The 16907-nt window shown below is 42.1% G+C and overlaps 1 protein-coding gene across 1 annotated transcript in view; it reads right to left on the bottom strand.

The window, feature by feature from the left end:
* pcdh15b (protocadherin-related 15b) overlaps window positions 1–16907 on the bottom strand; it is a 780285-nt gene that overhangs the window by 428960 nt on the left and 334418 nt on the right. Inside the window, exons 13-14 of the mRNA XM_072239829.1 lie at window positions 12044–12237; window positions 9710–9842 (exon numbers count right to left, since the gene is read on the bottom strand). Coding sequence (XP_072095930.1) covers window positions 9710–9842; window positions 12044–12237 — 327 coding nt within the window. The remainder of the gene's footprint in view (window positions 1–9709; window positions 9843–12043; window positions 12238–16907) is intronic.

Raw genomic sequence — 16907 nt, 5'->3', positions numbered from 1 at the left:
GAAGGGTCTCGGCCTGAAACGTCGACTGCACCTCTTCCTACAGATGCTGCCTGGCCTGCTGCGTTCACCAGCAACTTTGATGTGTGTTGCTTGAATTTCCAGCATCTGCAAAATTCCTGTTGTTAACATCATCTTCGTCAGCTTCCACAAGCCAAGCTCACGCTGTCCTTACTTCGTTCACCACGATCGAAACGCTGAATTATGTTTAGTTTTACGCTAAGTGTAACACCCTTACGAGCTCTTTCAGGCTTTTCCGACACCTTAGGACTCATCTTGTTCAATGCAACATGTTTAAGCAATGCCATTCCGAATCCGGGGGACAGTGGCTGCTCATGGCGCACACTGCCTTTTATCGCGCGCTGATTTTTTTCCTAACAGTGAAAACACCTTCTGTTAGCGAAAACAGTATACTAATGTAGGTCTTTGGTAACAGTGAGGTTTCATAAAGCGAACGTCCGAAAAGCGGGGGACACCTGTATGTGCATGCACAGGTGCAATGAAAAACTTACTTGCATCAGTATCACAGGCATGTAGCATCACACAAGTAGCATCATACAAAAATATAAATTAAACATAAACTTAACCGTGAATATGAGCCCGAAGGCCTGTTTGTACATTGTACAACTCCAGGAACAATGTGTCCTGCTGCATGGGATGCCAGGGATGTTTTCATCTGTAATAAACTACCCTACACTAATGTTACCAGGATGTGTCCAGCCTCTCTCTCACTCACTACTCCTACCTTCCACAAATAATATCACCCCACCCATAACTATTTAACAGGAGGATGACTAGAGTGAGGGTATGACTGGTAGGACAGATCAGGGGTAGAAGTGGAATCATCTACAAGGAATGGTGCCACAAGAAAGCAGCATCCATTATCATGGCAAACACGAGGAATTCTGCAGATGCTGGAAATTCAAGCAACACACATCAAAGTTGCTGGTGAACGCAGCAGGCCAGACAGCATCTCTAGGAAGACATACAGTCAACGTTTTGGGCCGAGACCCTTCGTCAGGACTAACTCAAAGAAGAGCAAGTAAGAGATTGGAAAGTGGGAGGGAGAGGGGGAGATCCAAAATGATAGGAGAAGACAGGAGGGGGAGGGATGGAGCCAACAGCTGGACAGGTGATTGGCAAAAGGGATATGAGAGGATCATGGGACAGGAGGCCCAGGGAGAAGGGGGGGGGGAACCCAGAGGATGGGCAAGGGGTATAGTGAGAAGGACAGAGGGAGAAAAAGGAGAGAGAGAGAAAGAATGTGTGTATATAAATAAATAACGGATGGGGTACGAGGGGGAGGTGGGGCATTAGCAGAAGTTTGAGAAGTCAATGTTCATGCCATCAGGTTGGAGGCTACCCAGATGGAATATAAGGTGTTGCTCCTCCAACCTGGGTGTGGCTTCATCTTTACAGTAGAGGAGGCAGTGGATAGACGTATCAGAATGGGAATGGGACGTGGAATTAAAATGTGTGGCCACTGGGAGATCCTGCTTTCTCTGGCCTCCCTCCCCTTTCTAGATCTTTCTGTCTCTATCTCTGGAGACAGAGGATCATGGGACAGGAAGCCCAGGGAGAAAGAAAAGGGGGGGGGAACCCAAAGGATGGGCAAGGGGTATAGTGAGAGGGACAGAGGGAGAAAAAGGAGAGGGAGAGAGAGAAAGAATGTGTGTCTACTATGTAGTGTCTACTGATGTCTCCTATAAGCCTAATGACTCTCACAGCTATCTGGACTACTCCTCTTATCACCCTGTCTCTTGCAAAAATGCCATCCCCTTCTCGCAATTCCTCCGTCTCCGCCGCATCTGCTCTCAGGATGAGGCTTTTCATTCCAGGACGAGGGAGATGTCCTCCTTTTTTAAAGAAAGGGGCTTCCCTTCCTTAACCATCAACTCTGCTCTCAAATGCATCTCCCCCATTTCACACACATCTGCTCTCACTCCATCCTCCCGCCACCCCACTAGGAATAGGGTTCCCCTGGTCCTCACCTACCACCCCACCAGCCTCCGGGTCCAACATTTTATTCTCCGTAACTTCCGCCACCTCCAACGGGATCCCACCACTAAGCACATCTTTCCCTCCCCCCCCCCCCCACTTTCTGCAGGGATCGATCCCTACGCAACTCCCTTGTCCATTCGCCCCCCCCATCCCTCCCTACTGATCTCCCTCCTGGCACTTAGCCTTGTAAGCGGAACAAGTGCTACATATGCCCTTACACTTCCTCCCTTACCACCATTCGGGGCCCCAGACAGTCCTTCCAGATGAGGCGACACTTCACCTGTGAGTCAGCTGGGGTGATATACTGCATCCGGTGCTCCTGATGTGGCTTTCTATATATTGGCGAGACCCGACGCAGACTGGGAGATCGTTTCGCTGAACACCTATGCTCTGTCCGCCAGAGAAAGCAGGATCTCCCAGTGGCCACACATTTTAATTCCACGTCCCACTCCCATTCTGATATGTCTATCCATGGCCTCCTCTACTGTAAAGATGAAGCCATTCTCAGGTTGGAGGAACAACACCTTATATTACGTCTGGGTAGCCTCCTCGAACCTCCGCTAATGCCCCACCTCCCCCTCATACCCCATCTGTTATTTATTTATATACACACATTCTTTTTCTCTCCTTTTTCTCCCTCTGTCCCTCTCACTATACCCCTTGCCCATCCTCTGGGTTTTCCCCCCTTCCCCCTTTTCCTTCTCCCTGGGCCTCCTGTTCCATGATTCTCTCATATCCCCTTTGTCAATCACCTGTCCAGCTCTTGGCTTCCATCCCTCCACCTCCTGTCTTCTCCTATCATTTTGGATCTCCCCCTCCCCCTCCCACTTTCAAATCTCTTACTAGCTCTTCTTTCAGTTAGACCTGACAAACGGTCTCAGCCCGAAACGTCGACTGTACCTCTTCTTAGAGATGCTGCCTGGCCTGCTGCGTTCACCAGCAACTTTGGTGTGTGTTGCTTCCATTATCGTGAACCCTCATCATCTAGACCATGCTCACTTCGCTCCCCCGGACACTGAACCCAACCTATGTCACTCACTTCCAAGGACCCTACAACTGATTTTCACAATATTATTTATTATTAGTCATATTTGTTTTTTTATATTTGCATGATTTGTCTTCTTTTGCATATTAGTTACTTGTCAGTCTTTGTGTGTTGTTTTTCATTGAAACTATTGTATTTATTTGTTCTACTGTGAATGCCTGCAGGAAAATGAAGACATATATATGTACTTTGATAATAAAATTACTTTGAACTTTAAACATGTCTCTGGAATCAAAGGAGGCTCTTAATGAATACTTTGCTTCAGTAGTCACCAGTGAGAGGGACTGGATCTTGATGTTTGTGAGGACAGTGTAAAACAAGTTGATATACGAGAATGTTGAAATTAAGAAAGAGGCTGCATTCTGACCTCGTTGAAGAGTTTTGCCATTTTAAAAAATTAGGCGGGTAGGTAAACTCCAATCCTGGCGTAGTTGTAGTTTGAAGGCGGTTTGGACATACCCGACCAAAACTTTTCCATGGAAGGCTTCCAGACCATTTGGGCTGACTGGAAGTGCACTGAGAGCGGTAAGCGTAAAGGAGTTGGGGGCTTGCTGTTCTGGTTAACAACGGATGGCGCAATCCTGGTCATATTACGGTCGAGGAACGTGTTTGTAGACCGGATATTGGACTTTTTGCTGTTGGACTCCGGCCATATTCCACCGAGATACAACACTGAGCGTCATGGGAGGTTGTTCCTGCCTGTGGCCATCGAACTTTGCAGCTCCTCCCGTGGAGGGTCAGATACTCTGAGCCAATAGGCTGGTCCTGGACTTATTTCTATCTGTCATAGTTTGTATATTGTTGTTTGATTGTTTGTGGTATTTGTATTGCTATATTTATGCTCTATTTTTGGTTGGTGCAGCTGTAACAAAACCCAATTTCCCTCGGGATCAATAAAGTATATCTATCTATCTATTATTGATCACCAACTCGTCACAGTATGCAAAGAGAGTACTTCTTGGCAATTCCAGAAAAGAAAGTTTCAAATCTTGATTAAAATTCCTTTGACTCGAAGAAAGTACTTCTAAATAATAGCGACTAAATGAAATGTACAATACTGTACAAAAATGGTCAAGCTGATGCCAAAAGTTAATTGCTTAAGTAATCAACACCAGCAGTGAACAGACAAGTAAGCAGTGAGATCTAGTAATTAGAAATAAAGTAACAAACCAAATTAGGTCAAACATAACAGGATGTGCTGGAACTTTTGAAAAGCATGTGGATGTGGTAAAGTACATTGATGAAGGTAAAGCTGTGGATGATGTATTGGATTTTAGTAAGGTGTTTGATAACATTCTCCAAGGAAGGCTCATTCAGAAAGTCAGGAGGTATGGGATCCAGGGAAGCTTGGCAGTGTGGATACAAAATTAGCTTGGCCACAGAAGGCAGAGGGATGGTTGTAGATTGAGTGTATCCCGCCTCGATTTCAGTGATTCAGTTTTAATACTACCATGAGCAAAATATGCCAGTGTCATTCCAGATCATAGATCCTCAACCCTATTCAATTCTTGCTCTGTCATTATTATACTCCCAGACACCACAAGAACTTAATTACCACCACAATCCTGAACAACATTTTCATCTGAATTAGAATTTCACTCCCAGCCACCACTTCTCCCCCAATCACCAACTTAGTCCTAGATAACCCCTTGCTTCCAGCCATAATCTCATTCCCCTATGTTACTTCACCCCAGTGTAATCAATCCCTTGCTTCACCTCCACCCCAATCAACTTCTCACTTCAAGCTGTTTCAACTGGCCCTTCATCCTCTGAAAGAATTCCTCCTCACCATCAGTTATCCATGCTTTGGGAAGATAAAATTCAGCCTTCAATTGACATTCTCGTGCAGTTGAACCTCCCTGATAGAGCATTGCTTTCTTCAGCTCTGCTTAGACTTACTAATTACTTCCATTTATTATTAAAAGAGGAAAAAATATAGATAAAATTTTGTTTGTTCAATGTATGTGTGTACACTCAGCTGGGTCTTCATTGCATGATAAGCCAATATTTGATAGAGGATAGAAATGATAAGCAGGCTAAATCATTCTTTCAAATGACTAATAGTTACAGTTACTGTTAACATCAGTCATCCAACCCTAAGGCAGAATGACTGATGTATTGAATCTGTCCGTTATGACTCGCTCTGAATTTCAAACAACTCTGCTGCATCTCATTTACAGACTGCTGACTTTATTCAGAAGGCAGCCAACTGCAAACAGAACTGTGGTGGGAACTGCACAGGACAGACTAGCAGCATAAATTGATAAAGACATTCATGGATCTAAGGTAAGGAATAACACTGGCATATTTGGTTCATATAATATTAACATTGAATCTTCAATACTCATGTTATCAATTGGTGCTCCCTCAGTCACCTGCAGAAGGTCCCTAAACAACACATGTCAATTCCAGAGCAAAGTGGCAATAATTTGCTGGGAGATCAGTCTGATTATGGTGCAAACAAAATACATATTTTTTGTTGTTTTGGTTAAGTTTCTAGAACAATCACATTCAAGATTGATACCTTGGTGAAAGGGGCATGGAGGCAAATGTGTAAACGCAAGAGATTTTGCAGATACTGGAAGTCTAGAGTAACACACAAAGATTGCGTAGGAACTCAGCAAGTCAGGCAGCATCTATGGAAAGGAATAAACAGTCGATGTTTGGGCCAAGACCCTTCTTCGGAACTGAAAAGGAAGGGGAAAGATGCCAGAATGTGGGGAGAGGGTAAGGGTGCAAGTTAGAAGGTGATAGGTGAAGCCAGGGGGTAGGGGAGGTGGGGATGAAGTAAGAAGGTGGGAGGCAGTAGATGGAAAAGGTAAAGGGCTGGAGAAGAAGGAATCTGATAGGAGAGAACAGTGTACCATTGGAGAAAGGGAAGGTGGAGTTGCACCTGGGAGAGGCAATAGGCAGATGAGAAGAAGGAAAAGGGGGACCAGAGTACAGAAATGAAGAAGAGAGTTGCGGAAGACAGTATTGGAGAAGTAGATGTTCATGCTATTAAGTTGGACACTACCTAGATGCAATATAAGTTGTTACTCTTCCAACTTGAGAGTGGCCTCAACATGCCAAAAGAGGAGGCCGTGGACCGACATATCAGAATGGAAATGGCGATTGCTGTTGAAACAGTTGGGCCACTAGAAAGTTGCATTTTCAAATGCAAAAAAACTTTTTTTTAAACAGTGCTATGTAAATCTATTATTATCACAATGAAACACAACTGTCACAAATAACTGTAATAACTTTTGGATCAAATCCAGAAGTCTTACAGGCTATTTCTGATCTCCAATCATCCTCCCAGCAGTTACATACGTGAAGTGACATAATTCCCCTTGCCATTTTTCCATTAGCCCATTACCAAGAAAGATTAGGTTTTGTTTCTCTGAAATGTATAGATCTGGGGCATTCAAGAAGGGACATATTTTAATGGCTCTGCTCCTTAAGCAGTTCCCTGATGATTACCTCAATCAGACAGTTCTGACTCCTGAATTATACATCCATCTTCTCCTTCCCAATTCCCTTTGATTCTGGCCCAAAATCCTGACCATCCATTCAATCCTGACTCTCAGATCCTAGCCTGACCAAGTATTTGATGCAACCCATCAGTAAAACTCTACATCCAATCCTCAACTCCCAACCGATGCCTGTCTCAACACTGAACTGCCATCCCCAGACTTTGATCGGGTGCTGAACTTAGCTACTTCCAACCTTTGCATGCCCTGCAACATCTCAGCGTGCAAACTAATATGTGCAAGGTGGCTACTCAGTAACACAGGAGGTCCTGGAGCCCAGGCATTGCTGAGTATTGATAAATCAGACTAAAACTGGGTGTTCACGCATCATGAGTTAACCTGTTAAAATGTCTCTGCCAGCACCAGTAAATTTCTTGGCTGATATCCTTGTGACACTGTTTTCCAAGTATAGTGGCATTGAAGTGATACAACTACTTGACAGAGAAGTAAATTTTAATTTAGAACTACAGCATGGAACAGGCCCTTCCAGCCGAACAATTTGCACCACATAGCAACTCACCTATTTAACCCCAGCCTGCTGACTGGTCAATTTACAATGACTAATTAACCTACCAACTGGTACGTCTTTGAAATCCAGATCATCCAGAGGAAACCCAAGCTTTGGTTTCATGGGGACGGTGTACAAATTCCTTACAGGTGGCGTTGGAAATGAACTCTGAACTCTGACACCCTGAACTGTAATAGTGTTGCGCTAACTGTTATGCTACCCCAACCCAAGAAGTGAAAAGCTAAAGTACTGCGGATATAGGAAACCTGAAATAAAAGCAGAAGATGCTGGAGATTCTATACAAATCAGGCAGCATCTCTGGAGACAGTAATAGTATGGTGTTTCAGGTCAATAGCTTTTCATTAGACTTAAAGCATTAACTTTGTAGATGTTTTATGACACCTTGAGTGTCACCAGCATTTTCTCCTCTGTCCCAGTTAGGAAACATTTATTTAACACGCCTTCACTACAGCTAACTATTTAATTTATTTTATTGCTCAGAAAAGATTCCATTTGCTACATAGGTCAGGGAAAATACTCAGATCGACTTTCAGACATTGCGTTATAGAAGCCAGCAAGATTTAGGTCTTTTTGAACAGGTTAACAGGAATAAGTTTATTCAAGTAACAAACTAGTTAAAATGGGGGAAAAAAGTTCTTCTGAGCACTTCATAAAGTAAAATGGTGAATGACTTTTAAATTTTACCCTGTTTGCTTCATGTAGTCAAAACGAGTATGGTTTGATTCAGAGCCACTGCATCCTTGAAAGGAGGTGATTGACTAGCTTCCGATTTCTCTGACTATCCACAGCAGCTGGTACCCACTGGCCACCAGAGGAGCAACAAAGCACAGGGTTAACAGCATAATATGTGATTGTGATATTTCTGATAGTTAAGGGTATCCTGTATCTCCCAATGTACAGAATTTTACACACTAAGGTTCAAGAGGTTCTGCAGATGCTGGAAATCTTGGACAACACAAACAAAATGTTAGAGGAATTTAGCAGATTGCTCATATCACTAAAGGTTCTTTGGGAACCTAAGCACACAGTTAAAATGAAAGTGAGAAGGGGAGTGAACCCGAAGACACAATATACTCTAGGTATTAGAATCTAGAGCAACACCAGAAGCACCGGAGTAATTTCATGAGCCAGGCAGCATCTGTGGCTGGAATGGATAGTTGCTACCTCATCTGAGATCTTGGGTCTCATCCCAAAACATTGACCGTCTATTTCCCTCCATGGATGCTGTCAAATCAGCCTAGTTCCTCCATCACTTTGTGTGATGAATTCTCCTGGGTTTAATAAACCTTACTGAAAATGTTGTGCGATCGGTAGAGATTAACATGATATTTAGCTGCTGGGGATCTGCGCTTTGAAGGAAAGCCCTTATAAAGGGATTCAAGAGTTTGAAGGAATGGTTATTCAGAAGCTACTCTTTTGACTCACAAGAAGACAGACATTTTAAACAATAACACAATTCTCTGGTTAGTTCTGCCTTGGAATTCATTTGCTGACAGGTTACTGCAGCCATCCTTTGCTTCCACTGAATGTTCAGGCCTTGAGTCATGAAGTGTACGCTTATTGGAGATGCACTTCAAGCTCGAAGCAACTGATGGCTTTGGATGAGAAGCATGGAATTCAGAGCCACAATCAGAAGGATTCAGACATGAGCAAGTCTTCTGTTCCATTTTAAACTCTCGTCTGCCTGATTTCTCAAGTTACAATTTCAGGGGCAGAATTTATAAAATAGGCTTGACAATGCTCTGTCAAGTCCTGAATGTGAAGTTTCAATTGCTGTTCATTTTATTTTTCTCAGCAGAGGACTCACAGACAAATTCCAATTATTATATTTGTAGTTAGATGAGGCATGGCACCTAGATATTCGCCCCAGTCATTTTTATTAAATGCACTCTTGATTTGGTATGCTGTACCCTCCATTAACATCAGTTGAATGCAGAGTACAATGTACTGACATTAAAATTTAGTATCTTTAACACCGGAAAAATATCCAATGAAAAATCTTTAATCAAATGGATTATATCCTGGACTCAAGGCATTAAGAGATATTAGCAAAGTTTTCATTGACAGTCCACAGAAATTTGACAGATCACAGAGTTCAAGCCTGATTATAAATAATGCAAGTTGAAGGGGAAAATGCTTGATAACATTCAACAGAATTGTACAAATGGATTACTAGGACAGTCATCAAGATTTTACGAGCACCAAGACATGTCAAGAGAAACTCCTGAGGGGATATCTAAGCAAATAATAATGTAGTAAATATTCACGTGAATTTTAAAGGAATATTTGTCTCAGTCCACATGAAGTTAGTAAGAAGATTTATGTTTATTGACAAGGCCAAAATGAGACGCAAGTATTCATCACGTAAGGATGTTAAGTTGACAAAATGTTGTCATAACACCATTGACTCTAGAGGGAGTGTGTTGATTTGCAGTATTTTATTTTCTAATGAACAGTATGCCACTGTCTGCTCAGAAGAAAATACTGTGCCAAAATTCCCATGATTAATTTCACTTTGTTTTCCGATTTATGACATTTCACTGAACAACATAATTTCTAAGAATGCAACCTCTTCTGTATTGCAGGGAACATCTACATAGGCAAGGAACGTAAATACATATTTACCTTTAAATTCAGCAAAACAGCTCCTCTTCTCATAGCTTCACTCACTTCAAAATTGTACATCATTTGTGGAAACCTTGGAGGACTCTGATTGTTTGGAGGAAGAACCTCAATATATACAGTTGTAATAGAGCTTCTGTGAAGACCAGAAATGCATCATCACAATCAGTTTGAAACACACTTTGAAAGTACAGGCTGAAAACTATTATTAATGATAAATGGCTGAACAGTCAGCATGATTATGGAGGCTAAGCATTTAGTGTGTTTGTGGGACAGAACTTAACTTCGCCATGGATGGACCCAGGGCTGGCTGCGAAAGGAGGAGGGATAGGCTCGTGGCTAGCAACCCCTTGCTGTAAAGATCCAAAACTACAGAAGCTCCAGAGACCCTATCTCTGGGAGAGGAAGGATCTTCATCAAGAAGATACACCTTGGGACAACTTGAAAGACTTGCCCAAGACAGAGGACTCTGGCAAGCTGCTGTCAACGGTCTATGCCCCATGGGCTTAAGTAAGTAAATAAGTATCTTCTCCATCTATTTTTATTAAAAGGCCAAAGCTTATTTTAAAGATATTAATACTTCCACTTCAATATACAAACGTATCAATGCATACATTTTTTCCATTTTTATATTGTCCAAAATAAACCTGTTGTAGTGAAACTTTTGTGATATCAATTAAAGTCAAGCTTTTTACTGAGATTCCTTTAAAGTGAAGCATTAAATCACTAATAACTCATTTGTAAAAATATGTAATGAATGCAAGAACAAGTTGCAGATGTGAGAAGGCTGTTTGAAGATTCTTCTTCTGTATATCATAGAACCAGAGGATAATTACTGCATAGGCAGAGGGCTTTTGCCTATCACTCGTCCCACTCCTCTGTTCTTACCCTCTATCCTGATAGTTTGGAAGTGGAAGATTAAAAATGTTGCATGGACACTGTCCATTAAATAGCTTATTCTGTTGCACTTTATCAAACGTCTTTTGATAGTCTAAGTACACAGCATCAGAATCAGAATCAGAATCTGGTTTATTATCACCCGCATGTGAAGTGAAATTTGTTAAATCAGCAGCAGCAGTTCAATGCAAGACATAATCTAGCAGAGAGAGAAAAAAATAATAATAATAAATAAAATAAAACATAATAATAAATATAGAAGTAAATCAATTACATATATTGAATAGAGTTTAAAAATTGCATAAAAACATAAATACTGTATATTAAAAAAGTGAGATCGTGTCCAAAGCTTCAATGTTCATTTAGGAATCGGATGGCAGAGGGGAAGAAGCTATTCCTGAATCGCTGAGTGTGTGTCTTCGGGCTTCTGTATCTCCTAATCTCCTACCTGATGGTAACAGTGAGTGAAGAGCATGCCATAGGTGCTGGAGGTCCTTAATAAGGGACGCTGCCTTTCTGAGACACCGGTCCCTAAAGGTATCCTGGGTACTTTGTAGGCTAGTACCCAAGATGGAGCTAACTAGATCTACAACCTTCTGCAGCTTCTTTCGGTCCTGTGCAGTAGCCCCCCCATACCAGACAGTGATGCAGCCTGTCAGAATGCTCTCCACAGTACAACTGCAGAAGTTTTTGAGTGTATTTGTTGACATGCCAAATCTCTTCAAACTAAGCCATTGTCACCTCATTAGAAAAACTAAAATTAATTAAGCATGAGCTGCCTTTAACATATCTGGGCCATCTTTCTTTTACTAATCTGGCATTGTCCACATGACCATAAATTTTCATCCTGTCATTGATTGTAGTTACTGACAGAAGTTGCCCCACTTCTGAGGTGCAAATGATAGGCCTGATAATTGTCATCATATTCTTAAAGGTATTTTATCATCTGGTGTCAGTAAGAAATGGTTTATGTAGTATTGATGTTGCTTCCGTCCAGAGACAGTGACTTGATCTGACACATCAGGTGTGCAGAGCCACTGGAATCAGTTCTTGTCTTATACTATAATTTATTTATACAAGTTTACCTCATATTAAAATGGAAACTGTTTCATGTGGAGATTGAGCTTAAGGTGCCTTACTCATACATGCAAAAGAAATTATGTACCTTTTAACCATATATTTGCATATTTTAACCATTTTAAAACAGCTACTTCAGAAGCTATTCAAGGTGTAAGTATAAAAAATCTACGTTCCACTTGGACTGTTCATTAAGGCGAGTCTCTACACCACAGGGTAAATTGTGCGGAATGTCTCATCGGGTAAGATTACTGAAATTGCTTTCACCTAACCCACCTCCCTCCCCCCCACAAGATGATATTTGAACCACTGACTTCCTCTAGCAGATTGTCTTGTGTTTACCTTTTCTGATGAAATACCTACCTTCTTAGAGCTGGATGAGCATTATCAGTCGCCTTCACAGTAAGAGCATAGGTCTGTCCAACATTTAAAGTCACTCCTGGAGCAATGGTGATCAATCCACTGCTGTTATTTATTACAAAGTCCCCATGGTCGCCAGTCACAATTTCATAAGTGATTCTTCCATTCTTATCTTCATCAGCATCTGATGCAGTAAGCTGAAACCAGGAAATATCAAAGAGAATGCATTTAATTATTAGGAGTGCTCTAAAGATTTTGTTTTTTTTGGCATTGGGCATCACCAATAAGATCTTCATTTACTGCCAATTCCAAACTGCCCATGAGAAGGTGGTGTTGAGCAACTTTTTAAAGAACCACTGTAGTCCTAGTGGAGGTGGATAGGGATTCTGTGATTGAGATTCATTGGCAATGAAGAAAGTGACAATGAAAGAATTCCCAAGTCAAGATGAGACTTAGAGGGGTACATGTGGGTACTCAGGAGCCCAAAAAAACTCAGTGGCCACTTTATTAGGTACAGGAACCCAGTGTAGTCTTCTGCTGCTGTAGTCCATTCGCTTTAAGGTTTGACACGTTAATTGTTAAGAGACGCTCTTACACACACCACTGTTGTAACACGTGTTATTTGAGTTACTGTCACTTTCCAAACAGCTGGAAGGAGTCTGGCCATTCTTCTTTAACATCACTCATTAATAAGGCATTTTCACCCATGAAATGCCACTCACTGGAAGTTTTCTTGCTTTTTACACCATTCTCTGGAAACTCAAGACTGTTGTGTATGAAAATACCTGTTGTTTCTGAGATACTCAAACCACCTCATCTGGTATCAACAATCATTCCACAGTCAAGGTCACATAGATCACATTTTTCCCCTTTCTAATGTTTGGTTTGAACAGCAACTGAACTTCTTGACCATGTTTACATGCTTTTATGCACTGAGTTGCTGCCACGATTGGCTGATTAGATATTTGCATTAATGTGTAGGTGTACAGGTATGCCTGCTAATGTAGCCAATGAGTGCATGTTATCCTTGCATTCCTTGATAGTGGAAGATAGGTTTGATAGGCACCTTTGATAAGCTGATGGAGCCGAAGCAAGTAACTGCAGTGAAATCAATAAGACTGTTTTGGCTGAGTTGCTGCCAGACCTTTGGGGCAATGGTGGACATTCAATCTATCACACTCATAACTTGTGCTTTGTAGATGGTAGAAAAGAGGTGAGCCACTCCCTGCAAAATACCCAGTCTCTAACCCGCACTTACAATCATCGAAGTATTTATATGGCTTTTCTGATTGAGTTTCTGGACAACAAGATGTTGATAATGAGCCATCCTTGAATCAAGGATGGTTGTTTACTCACATTCCTATTCAAAATGAGCATGGTCTGGCAGATTCTTACTGTGAGTATCAGAGTCACTAATAAATAAATATGCTGGCAAACAAAGGAATATCAAGCCTTTCACTGTCACATTCACAAAGGAAAGAGATTGACAAGGTTCTTGGTACCACACACATAATGTTGGAGGAACTCAGCAGGCCAGGCAGTATCTATGGAAAATAGTATAGTCGACATTTTGGGCCAAGACCCTTCAGCAGGACTGGGGGAACAAAAGGCTGAGGAGTAGATTTGAATGGTGGAGGAGAGGAGAGAGAGACATGCCAGGCGATCGGTGAAACTTGGAGGGGGAGGGATGAAGCAAAGAGCTGGGAAGTTGATTAGTGAAAGAGACAGAAATCATGGAAGAAAGAAGAAAGGAGCACCAGAGGGAGGCGCTGGCTGGGCAAGGAGATAACATGAGAGAGGGACAAAGGGATGGGAATAGCAAAGGTAGGGGTGTGGAGGCATTACTGAAAGTTTCAGAAATCAATATTCAAGTTTCTTGGTAACCATTTTTTAAACTGCTGAATCCAAATCTATTCTCTAAACTCACAAAAGAGACCTTAGTAATAAATGGTTTTATGGTTTGTAACTTAGGACATAATAACAAACTGGAAATACAATTTGTTATATATCAAGTTCTCAGTTTCTTCATCTCTGCCACATCTGTTGTCAGGAGGGGCCTGTTCATTCTTGAGCATCTGAGATGTCCTTTTTTTCTGAGAACCAGGTGTCCCTTACACCACCATTGATGCCACTCTCATCCACATCTCCTCCATTGCCTGCACATTTGTTCTCACCCTATTTTCCCACCACAATAACATGGATAGGGATCCCCTTGTCCTTACCTACCACCGTGCAAGCCACTGTATCCAGCACATCATTCTTTATAGCTTCCACAATCTCCAATATCTCCAATGGAAAGCCTACCACTAAGCATATCTTCCACTTCCTGTCCCTGCATTCTTTAGGGAATGCTCTTTATGTTACTCCCTTGTCCACTTGTTCTTCAGATTTCCCTTTTGATATTTACTCCTGAAAGCATTACGAATGTACACTCCCTACACCTCCACACTCATCACCATTCAAGGCCCCAAACAGTCCTTTCAGGTGAGGCGACACTTCACGTTTGAGCCTATCTATTGTATCCGGTGCAGAATCCTCTACATCACTGAGACTCGCTGCAGATTGGGGTACCACTTTTGTCAAGCATCTTCGCTCTGTCCACCAGAAAAGGTGGGATTTCAATTTGATGTCCCATTCCCATTCTGAAATATATGTCCACGGACTCCACTACTGCCATTATCAGGCCAACCTTAGGTTGGAGGAGCAACACTTCATATTCCTGCTCGGTATCCTCCAACGTGATGAAATGAAGAGGGAATTCACTATCTTACAGTAATTTCTTCCCCTTCCCTGTTTCTCTGTTTGCTTATGCCTCATTCTGTTTACCCTCTCACACCTCTTCTCCTCATCTGTTTGTCATCTCTTTCTGTTTCCTCTCTTCCATTCCCATCTTCCATGGTCCATTGTCCTCTCCTATCAGATTCCTGCTTTTCTTTTGACATTTTACCTCTTTCGCCTATCCCCTCCTAGCTTCGTAACTTTGTCACCCCTCCCCCACCTGGTCGCATCTATCACCCTCAAGTTTATACTGCTTCCCCTCTCCCCACCTTCTTATTCTGGTTTCTGCTCCCTTTCATTCCAGTCCTTATGATGGGTCTCAGCCTGAAAAATTAACTCCTCTTTTGATGCTGCCTGACTTGCTGCGTTCCTCCAGTATTTTAGTTAAGATTTATTGATTCAGAGATACCCCAGTCCTTCAAGCTGCATTACCAGCATCCTCGCTTTAAATCTAGCCTATCCACGGGACACTTTACAATGACCAATTAACCTACTAACTGATACGTCTTTGGACAGTGGGAAGAAACTGGAGCACCCGGAGGATACCCACGAATTCCATCGGGAGAACGTACAAACTCCTTACAGAGGGTGCCAGGATTGAACTCTGAACTTTGATGCTCTGAGCTGTAATGGCATCATGCTAACTGCTACACTACCCTGGCACCCCACATTTTCTGTGTGTTGCCATATTAACAGGTTTGACATTGAGTCATTCTTCATATTGATGACGCTGCTGTAATTCTTTTGAATCTATGGCTAAATCGTGCATGAATAAAACAGGATGGACAGAATTGGGGTCATCAATCAATTCACAGTTACAGTAACTTTATAGGGCTGCAGAGGTTTACAGTACAGAAACAGTCCCTTTTTCTCACCACGAAAAGTCCATCTATACTCAAATAAAAATCTGTTCACCTGGCATACTGCAGGCATATGTGATGATAGACTAGCAATTTTTTGATGACTAGGTGTTACTTTATTTGTACTCCATTATAGTTTTAGTTCATTTTGTGAAAAGATGTTAACACAGCAACATTTCTGTGATTAGATTAGCTTTTAGATTCAGATTTATTTATTACATAAACATACAGTGGAACGCAACACTTGCATCAACAACCAACACACCAGTGTTGTCCTACATAGCAACAAAATAACAACAGCAAAACAAGACTTTTTCTCCCCCTCCCACCCAGCCACTAACAGTCCTCCAACTCAAGGACAGGCTTCTGGGCCTCCAGTCTCCAGGCTTTGGCCAATGGGCATTGAATCCTGGACTTCGATTGACTTGATAAGACTGGTAATTTTCAATGGAATGTGGCCTACAGAACCAGATATGATTAAAGGGAGTCTGGGAACTGCTGCCCTCGCAAGGCAGCGAAGAACACAAGAACTAGAGCCTCATGGAGTGGAAGGAAGAGTGAGAACTGGAGCTGTGACAAGTGGAAGTGAACACAGGAACTGGCTCCCTGTTGTGTGGTAGGAAGTGTGCAAACTGGGTCCCTGGCAAGTATTCAAGGAGCATGGGAACTGGTGTCCAGACAGACAGCATGAGAATCAGTGATCCAGTGAGTGGATAGGCAGCACAGGAAACAGGGCTGCAGTGAATGTCTGGGGACCATGGCAACTGCAGCCCCAGTGAGTGGATAGAGAATGTGGCAAGCATTACCTGGTGAGTAAGATGCTCACCAGATAATGCTCCGAATAGTCAAATAGTTAGATTTTTGAAGTTTACTCTAAACCTATTGACCAGCGCCTGTCTGAAGCATTCTAGGCTCTGGTAATCTAAGTGCTTCTTTAATGCTTTCACTGCCTTCTCAGAAAGTTCATTCTAGATTTCAGTCATTCTGGGAGAAAAGGTCTTCCTCTGATCCCATCTAAATCTTTCATTTTTCATCCTAAACCTATTATCTCAAATGATCATCAGTGTGAAAATTATAAACAAAGTTACAACACCCTTTCTTGCTCTGTGCAAATAGAGTCAACTGATCTCAGGCTAGGAATAACAGTGGTGCAAAAGAGATAACATAAAAACCAGTATAACAATGAAAGAGATTAAGTAGAAGATTGATCGTCTCATATTCTTCATCAG

This window comes from Mobula birostris, chromosome 21, assembly GCF_030028105.1.
Source record: "Mobula birostris isolate sMobBir1 chromosome 21, sMobBir1.hap1, whole genome shotgun sequence".
NCBI lineage: Eukaryota > Metazoa > Chordata > Chondrichthyes > Myliobatiformes > Myliobatidae > Mobula > Mobula birostris.
The sequence above is the reverse complement of the archived record's forward strand: the minus strand, read 5'-3'. Positions and strand labels throughout refer to the sequence as shown.